Source organism: Dipteris shenzhenensis, chromosome 25 (assembly GCF_047967505.1).
Source record: "Dipteris shenzhenensis isolate YYH24624 ecotype China chromosome 25, Dip_SZ_1.0, whole genome shotgun sequence".
NCBI lineage: Eukaryota > Viridiplantae > Streptophyta > Polypodiopsida > Gleicheniales > Dipteridaceae > Dipteris > Dipteris shenzhenensis.
Window position 1 is genome coordinate 47,906,621 of NC_141620.1, and position 18,805 is coordinate 47,925,425.

The window sequence follows — 18,805 nt, forward strand, 5'->3', positions numbered from 1 at the left end:
GTGGTATTTAGCTAGTCAAGCCTTTGTATTCAACAATAAATCAAAAGAAAGATTGGATACTCTTGTCCACAATCTTGTTTATTATATGTCCTTGAGTTGTTGAGAAAGTCTCCTCTTAGAAATAGTGCCACACTATTGTTGTTGGGAACTGGAGGTGTTCTAGCAGAATTGAAAGAAAGAACACTTTTTGAAGCAATTGATTACTGGACAAGGATGTACCTATGACTCAAATAAAAGGTTGTGATCAGCAGCTGAAATATATGTAGTCGAAAGAGCTTCAATGACCATAGGGTTCCGAGCGCCTTCCCAAGGCAACCCTACAAACATCTGGAGCCGATTGCATTGGATCGTTGAGTGCATTGCTAGCATCATTTTGACTAGTTGAGGAGGGGAAACATGAGAGCAAGGTTTCTTGTGCTAAACAAGAGGCTTCTTAGGGCTGGACGAGGAGGAAGCCTTCATGTGGAGGATGGATTTTGTAACTAAGATGAAGATGGAGATGGGAATGGTGACTGAATACTGGAAGCACATAAAGAGTGAGGCCATAAAAGAGTGAAAGATGCACTGCATATGAGTCACAATAGCCCTTAACACCCTGCATGAAGAAATGGTTCATTGGGATTATCCACCATCACAATGTGATGCTTTTGGAAGAAGCAAACTAGGCATCGAGGCCATGATGTATCTTAGTCATTGCATGATTTTGGTTGTCTAGTCAATGTAGAGGGATTTCATGCAAGATGGGCCTGACTCTGAGACAAGGCAAGTGACTACTTGTTTGGTATGGCTTGAATCAACTTTCATTAAAGATCTTGGGTATCATCAGCCTTGCAAGTTAGAAAGGTGTACTGTCTTATTGTTGAAGACTTTAATGAGCTGATAAGGTCCATTCCATCCAAGTATGAGATTGGGTTTGAGAGGCCCAACTTGGAATTATACAACAAAACAAGAACCCCAGCAAATTCTTTAAAACAATATGCTTGTCATTCCAAGCTTTCCGAGCCATTGAATTACTTATTGTAACCAAGCTACTTGGAGTAGGAGTTCATCCAGCTCCGCTAGTTGGTGTAGGTGTTTTTTGATAGATGATGCCACTTGGAGACTGAGTGTTAATAAGAGACTCCAAGAGGAACCACAACTTATAAGCCACATGCCATCTTGAATGGAGTAGAGTTGCTAGTCACCTTATAAGCCATGTTACACCCATAATGTAGCATGCAACTTGGTATCCTAATTTCGATGATGTGTACTAACCACTTGCATGAGAATGAGCTTGAGTACCTTGTGGGTTGACTCGGAATGGCTATTGTAGCAAGGATAATAAGTGGTTTCCACCTTGTGGATGATCCATGAGCTCAATTATTAGAGAAACCAAGACTTCATTCAAAAAACAGATTCCCTGGTTAGTAAACTTGATTCAGAACCATACCTTTAAATCATATACTCGTAGATTAACTTGGCTATTCTTCAAGAAAAAAGGACATAAAATGCTTTATGACTCAAAGTGCATGTGCATGTGCATAAATGAGAGATGTGACTATCTACAAAAAACCAAAAAGGAAAATTCATCAAGAGTAAGCAAGATGACTACGGAACCTTAGTTTAGATTCATTCTTTTGATAGGATTCAATTATTTTGTGTGGGAGTTCTTTATTGTGTTGTGCATCACAATCCATCATGCACCATATCAATGATTCATCAAGGAGAACATTGTCATGATATTCAAAATGTTCAACTCTTTAAAACAAATTGTTTCAATGGATAGACAAGTAGTGCCAACGAACGTTCACATGCTTCATCTTAGTTCATCAATTCACTCATAGTGACTAACAACATGTTTATTAGTGCTGTAATAAACATGTTATCACCATACAACATATGTAAATGTATGGATTTCAAGTGATATACATTACATAAAACAACTAGAAGCCTACAAAACATCTACAAAATGATGCTCTTTATACATAAACTCTAAAAGAAGAAAGAAATTGTATATAAGAACAAGGTGAAAGATTTCACACTGCCTGCCAAGGAGAGTCTACTTTCCCTCAAATTCTTGCAATAACTATAAAATGAAGTGGGTTCATCTACTTGTTTAGCTCTATGTAACTTGATGATCTAATCAAGGCACTCATCCAAAAAGAAAGCGTAAGTGTACAAAAGCAGAATAGTCCCAAGCATGAGAATATGAAACATCTATGAAATCGGACAAATTCAACACTCTTGTGCATTGCCTCCTTGTGAGCAGGAGTTCCCGCTCAAAAGGGGAGTGAAGAAGTAGATGAATTAGCATTCAGAATAAGAAATTAGATGGAGAAATTCCTGGATGTATTTCTCCTCTAATGGAGCTTTGTCAATCATGAATTATAACAAGAAGACGTTGGGTAATCCTCACAATCTACCGACTCAGAACAAATTTGCAATAGTCACAGCGTGTTGAAGACAGATAAACAAATGCAACTGACAAAAAGGCCGTGAAACTATTATAGCAACTGACTAAGGCCATGAAAAACATTGGGTGCCCATAGAAGCTTACAGTTCGCCATGCTCTGATGGAGGGTACATGGAAAGGAAAAAAACGTATAACGGGTACTAATTTGAAGAAAGCAGGCATGGTGGCAAAGAAGGATGAATCTGAACCCAAAAATGACAAGTGATACAAAGCCCAAAACTATGGTAATCAGTAGGAAGAGGGTGCGAGACGTTGGAAATGATGCAACAACCTATGAAAGAGTTATTCCCACACCTTGAAATAATTTCACTCCTTATGCAAATGCCTTGCACATTCCCCATTTGGTCCTTGGATAGGCCAAAAATGGATCATTGGCCTAGATTTGTAAAAAAACCCAACTTTTTCCATAGACCCTTAGAACTCATTCTTTCAACTTGAGCATAAATGCCACAAAGTGGCATTATATTCCCGAGCGCGCTACATTCCCTCTACTGGCCTTGACTATCAAGGAGCCATAATCTAGCAATCAACCACCTGATGGAGACGAGAAATATTGCTCTCCTCCCGGGCATGCAATGGCTCAACCAATATGTTGGTGGGCCTGTGTAGGTTCTTTTTTGTAGACTCTAGTATTTTGTGGGAACAAATGCCCACGAATGCTTGACGACACTAAGTGATCAAGTGGGAACCTACCCTTTTTTTTTGTTTACCTCACCTTCCCTCAACCCTCACCTGGTCTTATGGTGGGGCTCACAGTCCGGGACTAGAGGGCATAGGGCCCCTAGTCGGTGATAGGAACATGCTCTTAGATAACATTCCCACTCTAGTGAATTCGGCGTTCCAGAATTTGCGATTAGCTTAATTGTCATTTCCATGGTTTGTGCCATAGTTTGAGAAGGTCCCATTACCATTGGGAAAATTGAGCAAAATAAGCATGGAATGCGATTTGACTTGGTTTTCGAGGCATTGGAGCCAAACAAACACATCGACATTAACCTCAAAATCTAGCTGGAGACGACATGAAATTTGTAGAGCAAACAGTGAGTTTCTAGGCCTGTACTGAAGGGCAGGCTGAAACCTTGAATCTGTCCTATAGGGCCAATATCCAGAACTCGAGCGTTGCTTTGGTGGGGTTTGTGTGTGAACGAAACCTTTAGTGGAGGACATCGATTTAGGGTTTGGGGTTGTCTTCATAACTACGTCGTTCTATACAAAATCCCTTTTGCTGCGTTTGACACCGGCTGAGGGTACAGCTTCTCGACTTCAGTCCATACAGTCTTTCGCCATGCCGGAGCACAAGGGAGAGCGCGTCAGGTTCGCTTCTATCGTGCATTGCTAGGTTTAAATCCTTTCCTTTTGTTTTTGGCTTTAAGAGTCTTAGGAAATATCTCCCCTCGCAAATTTTCTGCAAGATTGTAAGCGTTGATTACGTCGTTTCCAGCTTCCATAGTCTGCTTTATGTCCAATGCTGTCCTTATGTTAGCTTCAAGTAGCTCTTTGGTAATTCGTAAGATACATAGCTCAGTTCTTTTATTAAATGTTAGGAAAGAAATCAGCCTGAAGATGAAGGCCTAAAATTGTTCCGTCTACGGTTATACAGATGCCTGTAATTCGTTTTTTCTCATGTTTGGAAGTATCTCTGCAGGCTCTATGTTCGGGGCAGCATCCTCGGGTATAAAAGGTGAGCTACTGGATCCATGAGCCATATTGTTACGCACCTACTTGCAGGGTGTGCCGTTCAAGCTACCGTGTTTTCTAAACGCTAAAGTCTCTTATTTTATAGGTCAAAGTCTAACCAGTACCCGAGTACCTCTCTTCTTCAGATAGAGGGTGTAAACACAACTGAAGAAGTGAATTGGTATCTTGGGAAGAGGATTGCATACGTGTACAAGGCAAGAACAAAAAAGAATGGCACTTTGTATCGTTCGATCTGGGGAAAAGTGACGAAGCCTCATGGCAATAGTGGTGTTGTACGTGCTAAGTTCCGAAAGAACTTGCCTCCTGCCTCTCTGGTATGTACTAGCTGGTCAATGCAACTTGTGTGATAAAGGCTTGTTGGCTCGTTATGATCGTATGGTAAACCTTTCATTGCGTGGGATTTGCAGGGTGGGAAAGTCCGAGTGTTTATGTACCCAAGTCGAATTTGAGTTATTATGAACATGGTTGCAGACCTGTGTGAGTCTTGCAATGAGTGGTGAAGCTGGCATAGAGCACATCTTTTTTGCAGTTTCAAGTGTATTTTCTGCACCACTTGTGTTCACTCCAGTTTCTGATTTATGATTATTCTGGTACAAGTATGAGTTCTTCCACTTCAGTAACGATAACTCTCTATGAATCTTTAGAAAGTTTCACATGTCCCCTGCAGGTGTTCATGGTTACAGCGTTTACTTGGTGCAAATGTTTTCATGTTACATATTGATATCTACTGTCGTTCTGTCTTTAGAAAACTCAGTTTTTTGGAAAGTTCAGGGTTTAAATTAAAGTGTGTAGAAATTTCAGGGTTTAGCAAGTAGCCGCTTTTGACAGCTTGTGTTTCACCACATCAATTGGATTGTTGAGTACAAGCAATCTTGTATCTGTTCACAACACTCTTGGACTTTGGAAAGGTGAAAGCTGCAGCTGCAACATTTTGCTGCAGGTTGTCCCTTTTCCCTACCTCCTGAGTATCAACAGTTTTTGCCTTAGGTTAGGATCTGCTGCCCATCTGCTCCGGGAACATCGAAACCCAGATCACAGCTTATACCTGCGTACTGATAAGAACATAAACATAGCATTGCTGAATAAGTTATTTTTTCTCTCATTCACTCCTAGTTCTGTCTCATGTCTCTTCTGAACCAGCCTCCCCCTTTCTCTCGGCTTTGTTCAGTCAACAAAAAGGTACATAACTTAGGTATAAGTTAGGGTTCTGGTTGAGGTGTTCAATTCTGTAGCTTGCATACCAAATGCAGAATGTGGCCAGAGGTAGTTCAAAAAGTTTCACTTGTTTGGTATCATGATTATTTGTTTGTTTACTCACTTTACCCAATTGAAGGCCCTTCAAAATTTTCATGACTGTTGCATGTATATGCATATGGCATAAATCTCGCTTGGGGTGGAACCCATTAAGTGCAAACATGTTCGAAGTTGGTTGCCCTAGCTTCCGTAAACTTGGCCAACCTCATGTATCTATTGAATAGACTACTATGTATCTATCGAATAGACTACTTTTTTGTCCGATCTCAAGGTAGGATCTTAGAATGGCTTTAATTTAAAGAAATAAAATCAGGGTGGGATCTTAGAATGGCAAAGGCATCGCTTGGCTTGGTGCTTGCACAAAGATATAGCTAGACGAGCGGCCATGTGATGTTGATTGAGTGTCAAAGCATTTGCATGAAGATCCCCCCCTCTCTCTCTCTCTCTCTCTCTCTCTCTCTCTCTCTCTCTCTCTCTCTCTCCCTCTCCCTCTCCCCCTAGATTCGTTTAGCATAATTCAGATTCATTTGTTATATCTATTGATGAATTGGCTTGGCATCAAGTATCCATGGATTCCTATGGATGTTGCAATGTTGACATCATCTTGGGTGGTAATCCATGATGATTGATGTTGCTCCAAGAAAATAAATTTTTATTGCATTTTTGATTAAGTGGCAAAGCATTTGCATGAAGATCCGCCCCCCCCCTCTCTCTCTCTCTCTCTCTCTCTCCAAATCCGTTTAGCATAATTTAGATTCATTTGTTATATCTATGGATGAATTGGCTTGGCATCAAGTATCCATGGGCTCCTATGGATGTTGCAATGTTGACATCATCTTGGGTGGTAATCCACGTAGATTGATGTCGCTCCAAGAAAACACTTCTTTATTGCATTGTTGATGAGTGGCAAAGCATTTGCACGAAGATCCTCCCCCCCCCCCTCTCTCTCTCTCTCTCTCTCTCTCTCTCTCTCTCCAAATTCGTTTAGCATAATTCAGATTCATTTGTTATATCTATTGATGAATTTGCTTGGCATCAAGTATCCATGAGTTCGAATGTTGAAATGTTTTTTTTAAAATAAATGAAGGGGCTTCATGTATTGATAAAAAAAGGTGGTTGATTGACCTTACTAAATTTGGCCCTCTACATCGGGGAGTGATCCTAGGCCCACGTGGCGAACTGCACACTATATCACCCGAAGCTTTTTGTTAACATCAATGATGGCTTGGCTTACTATAGTGAGATCATCATTGCCCACGATCCTATTGAAATCTTGGAGGTAGGTTTGCATGAGGGTTGTAATAGTCGGGGCTTTGGACCCCACTTGGACACTGTGGGAAAACACGAGTTTATTCCTCATCTCCTAGATGCTCATTATCGTGGGTGCCCCTCATGTGGTTGCCAACGTGGATGGGAGCTTCCATGTGTTGCCAAGAAGTGAGATCGCCCAATTGGCACCTATAGAATTGGCTCATGAGCCTTGAGCTTTGCACAGCCTGTTCTACCTTCTTCCACACCTCCTTCACCATCGGGCATTTCCAGAATAAGTGATGGAGGTCCTCCAAAGCCTAACCACCGATGGGCCAAGTGGGATTTTTTTGCACGTGCTTGGCTAGCTTAGGTCTTACGGGCAGCCATTGATTCATCAATTTCCAAAGAAGGAATTTGGCTTTACTGTTGGTGTAGCCTTTCCAAATGCCCAACAGACGGGCTTTCCACCAGACAGGGTTGCGTCTTTGGGGGTGTCGTCGTTGAGCAATCTTCTGTAGAAGGATTTCCACGTGAGCTTGGAAAGCTTGGTTTTCCCTACCACCCACGCTTGCTCTTTTGCGTTTAGGGATATCTCGAAATTTGACGATCAGTTGCTCAGGGTTATTTCTAATGTAGCTCTTACAAGGTCCGCTTCTCCTATCATGTAGATTCTCCTCCTGATGTCGGTCAAGGACTCCCAATCGGCCTTGTGTTGGTCCCAAAGATCTCTCCATCGTCGTAGGCCCTTGTGCAGGTTGTGGGCTCTCTTGATATCGTGTAGGGCGAACACTTCGCCTTCTCTGTTGGGGGCGAAGCTCCACTAGATGCTCTCCTGTAGGCTTCCATTCCCTCGAAGCCCTTTCTTACCCTTCCATTTGAGGAGCGCTCCACAACTCTTCCAGGCTTCAACCAGGCTCGCTATCAGGTCTGAGCCAATCACGTAGAGGGGGGATGCCGAGACCAATTTGTTGTACTAGTGCAGTCCAGGCTAAGTGCCCACACCCCTCCCCTTTACCCTCTCTATAAAGTCTTTGACTATCTTGACCCAAGGGGCCGTATTCGCGAAGAGACGTGTAATCAGTTTCCCGATGAGGGTCGTATTCTTGCGCCTTACATCCGGGAGCCCTAATCCTCTGTGTGCTTTGGGGGCTTTGAGGGGTTCCTAGGGGATGTAATGCATCTTCCTCTGGCTTCTTGATTCTGCCCATAGGAAGCCTCTAAACATTGCCTCAATCTCGAGCCATTGAGGTTTTTTGAAGTGCCAGATGGATGCGATGTACATGGTTGAAGCAGCGAGGATGTATTGGATGACCAGGCAATGTGGATTCTAGTCGAGGGAGACTCCATGCCACGCTCGGGGTTTGGCTCGGACCTTGTCCTTGAACCATTAGAACCTTTGCCTGAGAGTGACATCGACTCCCAGAGGGGCACCTAAATATATGACGATTTCCCCTCTTTGGAGAATCTGGACCCCTACATCCTTCAGCCATTGAGGGGGGAATCATGGGACGATCAGGTAACAAAAGTTTTGGACCAGTTACACCTAGATTGAGAGGTCGTGTAGAACACATTCATCACGTGAAGTAGGGAGGCGACGGCGGTCGGGTCTTCTTGCGTGAGAGATTGTGTCATCGGCAAACAGTTGGGTGCATAGCTGATTGCCCGATGGGAGCCCCACTCCCTTGATCGTCCCCTCCAGCCCCCTAGCTTTGATCATTGATATTAGCGGGACTGTGCAGATTGCGAAGAGAAGCGGTGCTAGGGGGCACCCTTGCCTGACGGATCTCTTCAGCTCAAATCTGCCCATTGCACCGTCGATGCAGAGAATCGTGCCTGCGTGACTCAAAAGGGTCTTTACCATCCTGGAAAAGTTGTGGCCAAACCCAAGACAGTCCAGCGTATTTAGGATAAAATCCCACCTGATTGATCCTGTCGTATGCTTTTTCTAAGGTGATGCTAATCATGATCACCTTCTGGGATGAGGCGGTTGCATAGTCTAGAGCCGCTCCAACATTCAGTATGTTCTCGTAAATGTCCCTGCCTTTCACGAAACGTGTTTGTTCTTTGTCAATGATGGTCAAGCAGATGTCCTTGATTCTGATGGCCAACACCTTGGCCAATATTTTCTAGGAGGTATTTAGCATGGTGATTGGCCTCTAGTCACCCACCTTCAGTAGCGCTTGCCGCTTTGGGAAGAGCTTCATAAGGTCGGAGTTCACGTCCATTGAGAGTGCGCCTTTTGCGACAGCCTCATTCGCCATGTTGGTGAGGTCTGGGCCTATCACGTCCTAGAACGTTCCGAAGAATTCCGCATTCAACCCGTCTAGATTGGGGGCCTTCTCGTTTGCCAGAGAATTAAGAGCTTCTTGTAGTTCGTCCTCGCTAAAGGGTCTGTCCAATCGTCCTCTGAAGAAGTTTGACACGCGAGCATCCACATCCTTTAGTGCTTCTATAATGTTCCCCCGCCAGGCTTCGTCTTGGGTGGCTTCTTCCCCAATCCTTGCACTCAGTCCTTTCTTGAAGACGTCTGCAATTTTCCGGAACTCTGTCACCATCTGGCCCTCCGAGTCCTGCACCTTATCGATCTTCTCTCGCATCCTATTTCTCTTGATTGATTGGAAGGTGGTCTTGGACGGGCAGTCGCCCACCGCCAGCCATAGTTGTCTACTCTTTAGGCGGTGTTTCGGCTTCCAGAACGTCCTTTTCGTGAAGTGTTGCATCCGCTTCTACCAATAGAGAGTGCTGAGGAAGCGACCCTTTGGGGCTTTGCGATTGGCTGCGTGCAGTGCAGCTCTGGCTGACCCAAGGCCATTGTATCTAGCTTTCACGGCGGCTTTGGCGGCTCTATCTTCATCTCTCGCCAGAGTCATAACTCTGCGAATCGCAGCATCCCATTTCTGTGAGCTCTGTGGGGCCCTCTACTGCCTCTAGTCACTCTCTCCTGACCTTCCTGCAGAAGACCTTTGAAGACAGCAGCTTGGTATTAAAGGTGAACAGAATGTCGTAGGACCTGTCAACCTTGCCAGGGACCGAGAATCTCTAGTAGATAGGGGTGTGATCTGATATGGCCGTCGTGTAAATACAGTTGCCGTGCATGGGACTCCTCAGCCACCACCCTTCCTCTGAGGCGTAGAACTGATCAAGTGTCCTTGCCCTGAAATCGTCGCCTTGCCTGTGGTTGTTCCATGTGAAGTCGTGACGCCCCTCTTGCAAGATGTCCTGGGCATCCACCAAGCCGGCTTTACAACATAGTTCCTCCCAGGCTTCCCGCTCGTCGAAGATCAGTGTGCCCTCATGGGATCTGTCTTCCCCGCTCTCCGTGTGGTTCTAGTCGCCCCTGAGGATCCAGTGTTCGCCTTCAATCACGTCACCTAATGTGGACCAGCATTTCGTTCTTTTCAGCCTTGTGTTGGGGGCATACAGACTAACCACATTGTAGGTGAAACCATTTGTGGCGATCTCGACACCCAGGAACCATCCCTTGGGGGATCTACACCTCCTTGAGAAACAAGTGTTTCCTAACCAAGACCGCCACACCCCCCTTCCCCCTTACTGGCGAGTTCACAATGGCGCTATATCCAAGTTGATCATAGGAGAACAAGGAGTCCTCACAACCACACTTAATTTCCTGTAGTAGCACTAAGCTCGGATTGGCTTTGCAAATAGCAGCGAGGCATGCCCTCTGCTTGGCTTTGCTGCAGCATTCCCTCACATTCTCGGATAGAATTTTCATCTCTCCATCCCCAACCCCCGACCTTTTGGATGATTGCACGACACGCATCTTTAAAAAAATTAAACCTATTCTCTTTCCCTTTCCCTGACCCCCTCGCCACATCTTTAATTCTTTTAGACAGACTTCTCGGCTGAGACTGAGTAGGGGGCATGGTGCGTTCTTGAGTGCGCGAGGTCTACTTACCCTCATCCTTTAGCATTCGTTTCCAATGGTTCGCTTTGGGCATTTCCTCTTCTATGGGGGAGCCATCTCTACCGTTTGGCATCCCTTGCAACTGCTCTTGGGACAGCACCGCCACCATATTCTGAGATTGGATAGCCACCTCCGACGTCGATGCGGGCACTTGCGGACATCCCTGAGCTTCATTATGGCTTTCTATCCTCGTCTTCCCCTTCTTACCCACTGTTTTCCATGATTCTTGAGCTGATGGGCTGGGAGAACGTTGGTCCGGAGATGGATTGGTCTCCTCCGCTCGTGTGAGCTAGATTTCCGGTCTCCCCCCTCCGAGCAATCTTTCTCATTCTCTGGGGGACGCTGATTACCGCCCGCTTCGATTGATTCCAAGGGCTTTCCTTTGTCACCTTTTGCCAGGGTGATGTTGGCGGATTTGAGAGGGTAGTTCCTGGCGAAGTGCCCCAGGCGCTCGCATGCATAGCATGCATCTGGGAATGGACTAAACTTGACCTGGAGAGCCACCGGTGGGCGTTCTGGAAACTTGATCGCCAAAAACCCCGGGATTTCTTGCGATCTATCCCAGAGTATCCAAGCTCTTTTCCTGCCCGTCAGAGTTCGAGAAGAGGGGGGGACCTGTAACACCTTACCCAGCGATGACGCCAGAGTCTCAATTTTATCACTCAGCCACGACGGGACGTTGAGGAACTCCACCCAGACTGGGCAGTCGTGCAGCAGGAACTGGTCGATGCTGAAGTCTGGGCTCCACGGGTGGACCAGAACTGGGGCACCTGAAAAGAGGAAGGCTCGGCCCAAATGCTCGCTGCGCAGTGCCTCTGCCATGAACTGCACCAGGTAGAAACCTTTTCCCAGGAATCTAGTTAAGTATACACTGGAGGGGAGATCACATTCATACTGCATGAACTTAGAAAGCTCGTCCTGATCGGGGATGTTGCAATGTTGACATCATCTTGGGTGGTAATGCACGTAGATTGATGTTGCCATGTGATGTTGATTGAGTGGCAAAGCATTTGCATGTAGATCCCCCCCCCCCCCCCCCCCCCCCCCTCTCTCTCTCCAAATCTGTTTAGCATAATTCAGATTCATTTGTTATATCTATTAATGAATTGGCTTGGCATCAAGTATCCATGGGTTCCTATGGATGTTGCAATGTTGACATCATCTTGGGTCGTAATCCACGTAGATTGATGTTGCTCCAAGAAAACACTTTTTTATTGCATAAAAATAATTTTGATAGTATGGAGTTCATCATATTCTTGCTTATAAGCACCGTGCATGGTGCTACTTTAGTGGCTACTTAAGTCTCCAAGTTTTGGTCGAGTCAGTTTGAAAGTTACCTAATTTTGAGTATAAGGCGAGTGGTTTTTCCCCTTGGCCTAGGGTAGCTCTGATTCTCTTGTGATATCCTTATTAAAATGCTTAGGATATAGATTTGTCTTCTTCACAATATTGTCTTCTCTAATCTATTTCTTGGTTTTAGCAATGTCCCAAGTTCTTTAGCCAATGGGGGCTACTCTAGATTGGTTGGGGATTTTACTTCAGAATCCTTGATCTTCATTTTGGCCATCTTTTTTGAATCCCACCTTTGTACTTTTCAACCAAGGTCTACTCAAATAGCAATGGGTAGGCATTTTCTTGATATTAACTTGTTCTATAGAACAACCAAAAATATAAATTTGTATGATTGGACATATTCTAGTCTTACAAAGGTGGACCTCAAAGATCAAATTTACAACAGTTGATCTTAGCTCTTTTGGAAGGGAGGGCCTCAACTAAGTCTCCACAAATCTATGTTGGAAGAAGAGTAGTTCAAAGGAGGGTTGTCTCGAGCTTAAGAAAGGCATCCACCAGGAGGATTCCAAAGATCAGTTTTGAAATTGATCTTGGTTCATTTTAGAGAGGGGGGCTTAATCAAGCCTCTAGAAATCTAAAAATGACCGAGGAAAAGGATATGCCAAAGATGGGCTTTAAGACTGATCTTAGTAACACTTCGCCTCTTTGAAAAAGGATTTATCCAAGGAGAGTCATCTCTATGCAACAAGCTCAAGCGAGGCAAAACAACACCAATGGCAAAAAAATCAGTTTCAAAGCCAATCTTTATAACTCCCTAATCGTAGAGGGTGTGCTCATAGGAAGTACTATTTGGAAGGGGCTAGCTCAACCAATAAGGATATGCCAAGATTAATCTTGGTAATTGACCTTCTCTTCGAAGGAGGGTCTAGCCATGAAGATTCTTCTTTAGGACTCCTTAAGCAATGCTCATAGGAAGTATCATTTGGAAGGGGCTAGCTCAACCAAGTAGGATACCCCAAGATCAATCTTGGTAATTGACCTTCTCTTTGAAGGAGGGCCTAGCCATGAAGTTTCTTCTTTAGGACTCCTTAAGCAAGGCTTAGCTCCACCAACGACTCTTAGTTCGCAAGATCCCCAAGATCGATTTTAAAATTGGTTTTCATGCCATTAATTGTTTTGAAGAAAGTACAAGCCATACATTTTGTTAGGAAACAATTCAAATACCTAGATCATGTCAATCCCAAAATTACATATACAAACACAATATCAATATGCATGTCTACATCCAATATAGTTTAGTCAAGGAGAGTCTTATCTAGGAACACGTTGAAGAGTAGGACCTTCAAAATTAGTACTAAAGTTAATCATGGTTTCATTATCTATTTTGAAGATAGTACAAGCCACATACCCTTGCTAGCAAATAGCTTATTTAAAATTAAACTAGTAGATAATAACTCAAATGTAAACTTTGCTACATACACAACATCAATATGTATGTCCACCTCCACTACCTTTCACGTTAGAACAATTCCAGACAAAATTAATTTTAAAATTGGGTCTTGGTACCACACCTCCTTTAGAGTAGTTCTAGGGAGGGCCTTCTGAAGGGCTTAAGAAGGCTTCTAGGGAGGGGCTTCTCAAAGATTGGTTTCAAGATTGATCTTGGTTCCTTTTGGATGGGGGGCCTCAACACAACCTCCACCCTGTCGAGGCGTAAGGATTCCCCAAGATTGATTTTAAAATGTATCTTAGTAATAAATATTTTCTTTGACGAGTGGTTTAGCCAAGCATACTCTTCTCTAGGATAGGCTCAAGCAAGGCCTTCACTAATGCCTCTTAGTCAGCAAGTTCCCCAAGGTTGGTTTTAAAGCTTATTCAAAAAACCTCACAACATGGTCATGAAAATGACCCCGATGAAGAAATCTAAAGGGGGAAATTCACCTTTATAGCATAGCTTCTTACTCTAAGCATGTCAACTTAAGGGCCACCTAAGTTGTACCCAAGAAGATGAGCACAAAAAGATCCCTCGTCTTCTCTTTGAAAGGAATAAAGGGAATACACAGGGAGGATATAATCCACTCATATCAAGGTGCAAGAGTTAAATATTGAAATTAGTGGAGAGTATGAAGAGCAGAGTGAGTAGAAGAACTCATGAGCATGTCCCCACAAAGGTAGTTACACCTTCTACCATAAGAGGTTTCTCGTATTCACAAGATTGCATTCATCGAAAGGATGAGTGGTCTACCTCATAGCTCTAGAGAATCTTTCACAAGGATGTCACTCCTAGTCATGGTAAGGAGATCGTAAAGCCAAAGGAGGCATAGTCATGATCTCCAAACTCCACTTGGATAACTCCCTCAATTTGCAATGTCAAAAGGGATAAGCAAGGAAGTTTGACATGATGAAAATAATAAACTCCACGAAAGAATCAAGATATTCAATGATGTAAAATTACAGGAATTGCACTATCTCCATAAGCCCAAAAGACAAAGCACCATGTCCTCTATCACCCTAACATAGAATCAACATATTCAATGATGCAAAATTATAGGAGTTGCACTAGCTCCATAAGCCCAAAATACAATTTAAGCGATATGTCCTCTATCGCCCTAACATAGAATCAGCATATTCAATGATGCAAAATTGTAGGAGTTGCACCAGCTCCATAAGCCTAAAAGACAAAGCTGTGGGAGAGGAGAGCACACACAAAAGGGGTAAGGAGACACCAAAATGTGGTGGAGCAAAAGCTACTCCAGCTTATTCCTCTATCATATATATATGAGTATACATGGGCACTGTACAAGTGGGTGGGCACACTGCCCTTTACCCCAACAACCTCCCACTTAAAGGCAGTGTGCCTTTAAGGGAGTATAGTACACATATAATACAATCAGCCATAGGCTGAAAAACAAGATGACCACACCATCATCCTATGCCCATCGGCACTTTACAATGTGCAAAGTGCATAGAGGATAAGCTGCTAGCAGACATCAGGTCTGCAGGATAGAAAATGACAAGCTGTAGATGCCTATCAACCAAGATCTCATGCCAGATCTCACTGGGAGAGTGAACTCTCACCACCACGTGCTCCTGTGCTAAGTCCATAGCACCTGAACTATCACTGTGTAAAGAAAATGTCTCTGTACCACCTATGACCATAAGCACATGCCCTACAATAGACCTCTGCTGGTCTACCCAACCTGCATCACCTGCATGCTGCTCCTGGAAGCATAAGGACCTGATGTCCACAACCGCTTCCCTACTGCCAAAATCTACCATAATCATGCTACCAACTCCCACTGCAACGGAAGCAAGAACTGGAAGTGTAGCCCCAATGGCAAACATGTGAGAACCAAGTCTCAACACAGTCATGGATGCATGAAGTACTATGGCTGCCATATCAACCATAACTTGCTGCTCAACTGATCTGTGATCGTCAAACCTACTGTGTTTCAAGTATGGAGCCAATACAGGCAATGGAGTACTCAGTAACTTCCCCCTCTCCATACTAAAACAACCAAGTATCTGAGAAACATCATCAAGACCATGCAGCTCCCACTGCAAAGCATCCCTGTCCATAAGGAACCATATGGCAAGTAACCTCAGAAGGATAGCGACCTCCTGAATACTGAGACCATAACCTGTCTCACTGCGCATCACATCCTGAGCTCTCATAACGGTATCAAACCTATGAAGCCAAGCTCGAGGGGATTGCTTCTGGCCATGGAGGCACTTACGAAGTAAACATATCAATGATTCCTGCCCATGCGCAATATGACCCGAGTCAATAACTGCAGAAACCACATCTGTCCTGGCATAACCAGCCAATGGATCATACCGGGCATCATTAGCCAAGGTATTCTCCTCACCATGCATAGCCTCATCCTCATCTGCAAGAGGCACTCCGCATCCTGGGAGTAAACTGTAACTGTCCATAGAAGATGCATCAATAATCTCCATAGGAGTATAAACCTGTGGAATACTAGAGACATCTGATCGTCTCTGACCAAAATCAGGAAGTAATCGTGGCTGTCCCAACTTTATAACCTGCTCACCATGGGAAAAACCTCCCACTCCAAGGGATATGGGCTGCCCCTGCAAAGAATTCGGAGGTATCAGTGCACTTACACCCTCCTGGAACACCACTCTCCTGCTATCCACAGTCTTGGGCTGTCTAAACATAGCATCCTCTCTGAAATAGACATTATGGCTGCGTATCAACTCTCTAGTTGAAGAATCCCATAACCTGTAGTCCCTACTGGACTCACTGTATCCAAGAAAGATACACCTCCTCAATCGGGAACCATGAGCATAAGCCTCGCAGCCAAACACACGTAAATGCTCATAACATGGTGCCCTGCCTGTCAAGAAGTCAAATGGCACTCTACCATTTAGAGATCTCCTGGGTGACCTGTTAAGCAAGTATGCAGCTGTCTTACATGCCTCAGCCCAATAGCATTCGGTAAGACCTGCATATCGTAGCATGCTACCAATCCTGTCCAATAGAATCCGATTTATGCCTTCTGCCAAGGCATCATGAGCAGAAAGATGAGGAGTGGTTAACACCCTCCTGATACCAAGTGTATCACATAGATGCTGAAATCTAGGAGAGGTAAACTCTGCATCACCATCAGTCATCAAGCTCAATAGCTTCTTTCCTGACTGATTTTCAGCATTACCCAAGAAGCGCTGAAATGTATCATATACATCATGCTTCTGCCGAATCGGATATACCCATATGTACTTTGTAGCAGCATCAATAAATGTCACAAAGTAAGAGGCGCCACCCAGTGAAACGGTAGGCATAGGCCCACAAACTGCACTATGAACCAACTGCAATGGCTCAACATACCTCTCACTGACTGTCTTCCTCACAAAAGAGGATCCTGACTGCTGATCATCATCACAATCATTACATAAAATTTGAGAGACATCCATAACAGGAATGTATCTCAATGTTGTAAGGGCTTCCATACCTGCAGTAGACATATGTCCAAGTCTGGCATACCATAGACTAACTGATGGCTGCTTACTAATCATAAGCATCTTATCCTGGACACCTGATACATGCAATGCATAAGAGAATCCAACCCGTGATCCCCTAGCCATAACCAGATTGCGTCTAGCAATCTTCCATGCATGATCACCCAAAGAGACATGATAACCTGCCTCAACCAACTGTCCAGTACTGATCTTGCTTGTAGCAAGTCCTGGTATATGTCTAACCCTCTGTAGAACAAGAATAGAGCCACTAGGCATAACAAGGTGGATATCCCCATAACCATAGACATCCATAGAATGATCAATGCCCATCAAACCACTCTCCACAATGCATTCCTGATATGCACTGAATCATGACCTATGAGGGGTCATATGACATGAAGCACATGGATCTAACATCCAATCACCAAGAATGGGTACATCAGTGACCAAGAAGGAGGTGTCGGACATAGACAAAAGAATGCCTTCATCACTGCTACTGTCAGTGGAAACCCTGGCATCCATGCCTTGAAGCTCAACATGCTTCTTCTCCTTCTTCTTGTCATTCTTAACCTTGCTCTTCTTCTTGTATTTTCTCGGCCATTTCCAGCAATACTTTTTCATGTGGCCATACTTTCCACAATAGAAACATCTAACACAAGTCCGAGAGCTAGACTTGCTCCTAGAATTCCCCCTTGAACATGACCTGTTTCTACCAATTGATCGACTTTTGGAGTGCATATCAAGGCTGTATTTCAGCCCATCAGGACATTTCAGCCCATCATGCTGTAACATAACACTATCATGGTCATACATCTGGCATATACGAGTATAAAACTCATATGCATGGTAGTCTATACCCTGTACACCATCCTGTACCTGCAAGTAGACTGACTTCGAGAGTGATGACTGAATGATAGAGCATGCTTGCTCATCCATGTCATCCCAATCACTCTGTTTAATGCTATTAGGCTTGACACCTTTGCATTGAATGGGCTTATGTTGCCTCTTCTGCACTAACACATCATAAATCTGCTCTTTCCAATACTGAAAGTTTGATCCATCCAACCTCTCAATATCAAAGAGGGCACTACCAGCTATAGATGCCATATCTGTGGCACAATAGGTCACAACCAAAGAGCAGTATAGTGCAATAGGCAACCCAAATGACCAAAAAATATAGTGTTGTCCAGACCAATCAGGTCTCCAAATAAACTGGCTGATCCAATGCTCAAAAGCACTCAGCCATAAAGAGGCATAAACAAGTATGTATGCAGCCCAGTCACCTGCCAATGCCTAGCAATCCAAGTAAGAAATGCACTGAATCAAATGAGCAATGCCTGCTCAACCAATGGCAATAGGAGCCCAGCTCAACTATCCATAAACATCAGTGCAGCATCCACCAATGCAAATCCATAATGCATCGAAATGGCATTTACTGCATCACCAATGCATCACCTCAAGCGCGGAATTGTTTGGCAACAAAATCAAGCATTCACCACTTGCCAAATGTGCCAAAGTGACTTGCCAAAATGCCAATAATGCCCTTGGACTGAAGTGAGATTCCAATCACTTTCTGTAATTTACTGTGAGTTCCCAATTCACTGTTGTGCAAGAGAAATTCCTACAACAATACCTCACAGCCACTTTGGGCAAAATAACACGCTGTCCCTGTTTTTGAATAGCGATATCTTTTCACTGAAAGATCGGATGCCAAAGCTGTAAACAGCAAAGTTGTAGCTGGTAGAAAGATCTACAACTTGTCAGTTGATCTCAGGAGCCAAATCCTTGTGGATTCTCAGATATTCTCACCTGAAAAATAGCTTCCTGCACATTGGTCACAAATAGACAGTAGACTGCAACTTTTTTGTGGTTTTGCAGAGGCTGTAACTCCTGCAGCTTATACTGGATCAACTTGCTTCCAAAAGCAAAGTTGTAGTATTTTATGTGAA

At 44.0% G+C, this 18,805-nt stretch overlaps 1 protein-coding gene across 1 annotated transcript; it reads left to right on the forward strand.

Annotated features, from left to right (window-relative positions):
- The first annotated feature begins 3,662 nt into the window (after positions 1–3,662).
- On the forward strand, positions 3,663–4,899 carry LOC147885980 (large ribosomal subunit protein eL33z-like). Its single transcript, XM_087396661.1, has 4 exons — positions 3,663–3,766; positions 4,098–4,133; positions 4,236–4,464; positions 4,558–4,899. The coding sequence occupies exons 1-4, from the start codon at positions 3,738–3,740 to the stop codon at positions 4,597–4,599; spliced, it is 336 nt and encodes a 111-aa protein (XP_087252787.1). The 5' UTR covers positions 3,663–3,737; the 3' UTR covers positions 4,600–4,899.
- The last annotated feature ends 13,906 nt before the right edge of the window (positions 4,900–18,805 follow it).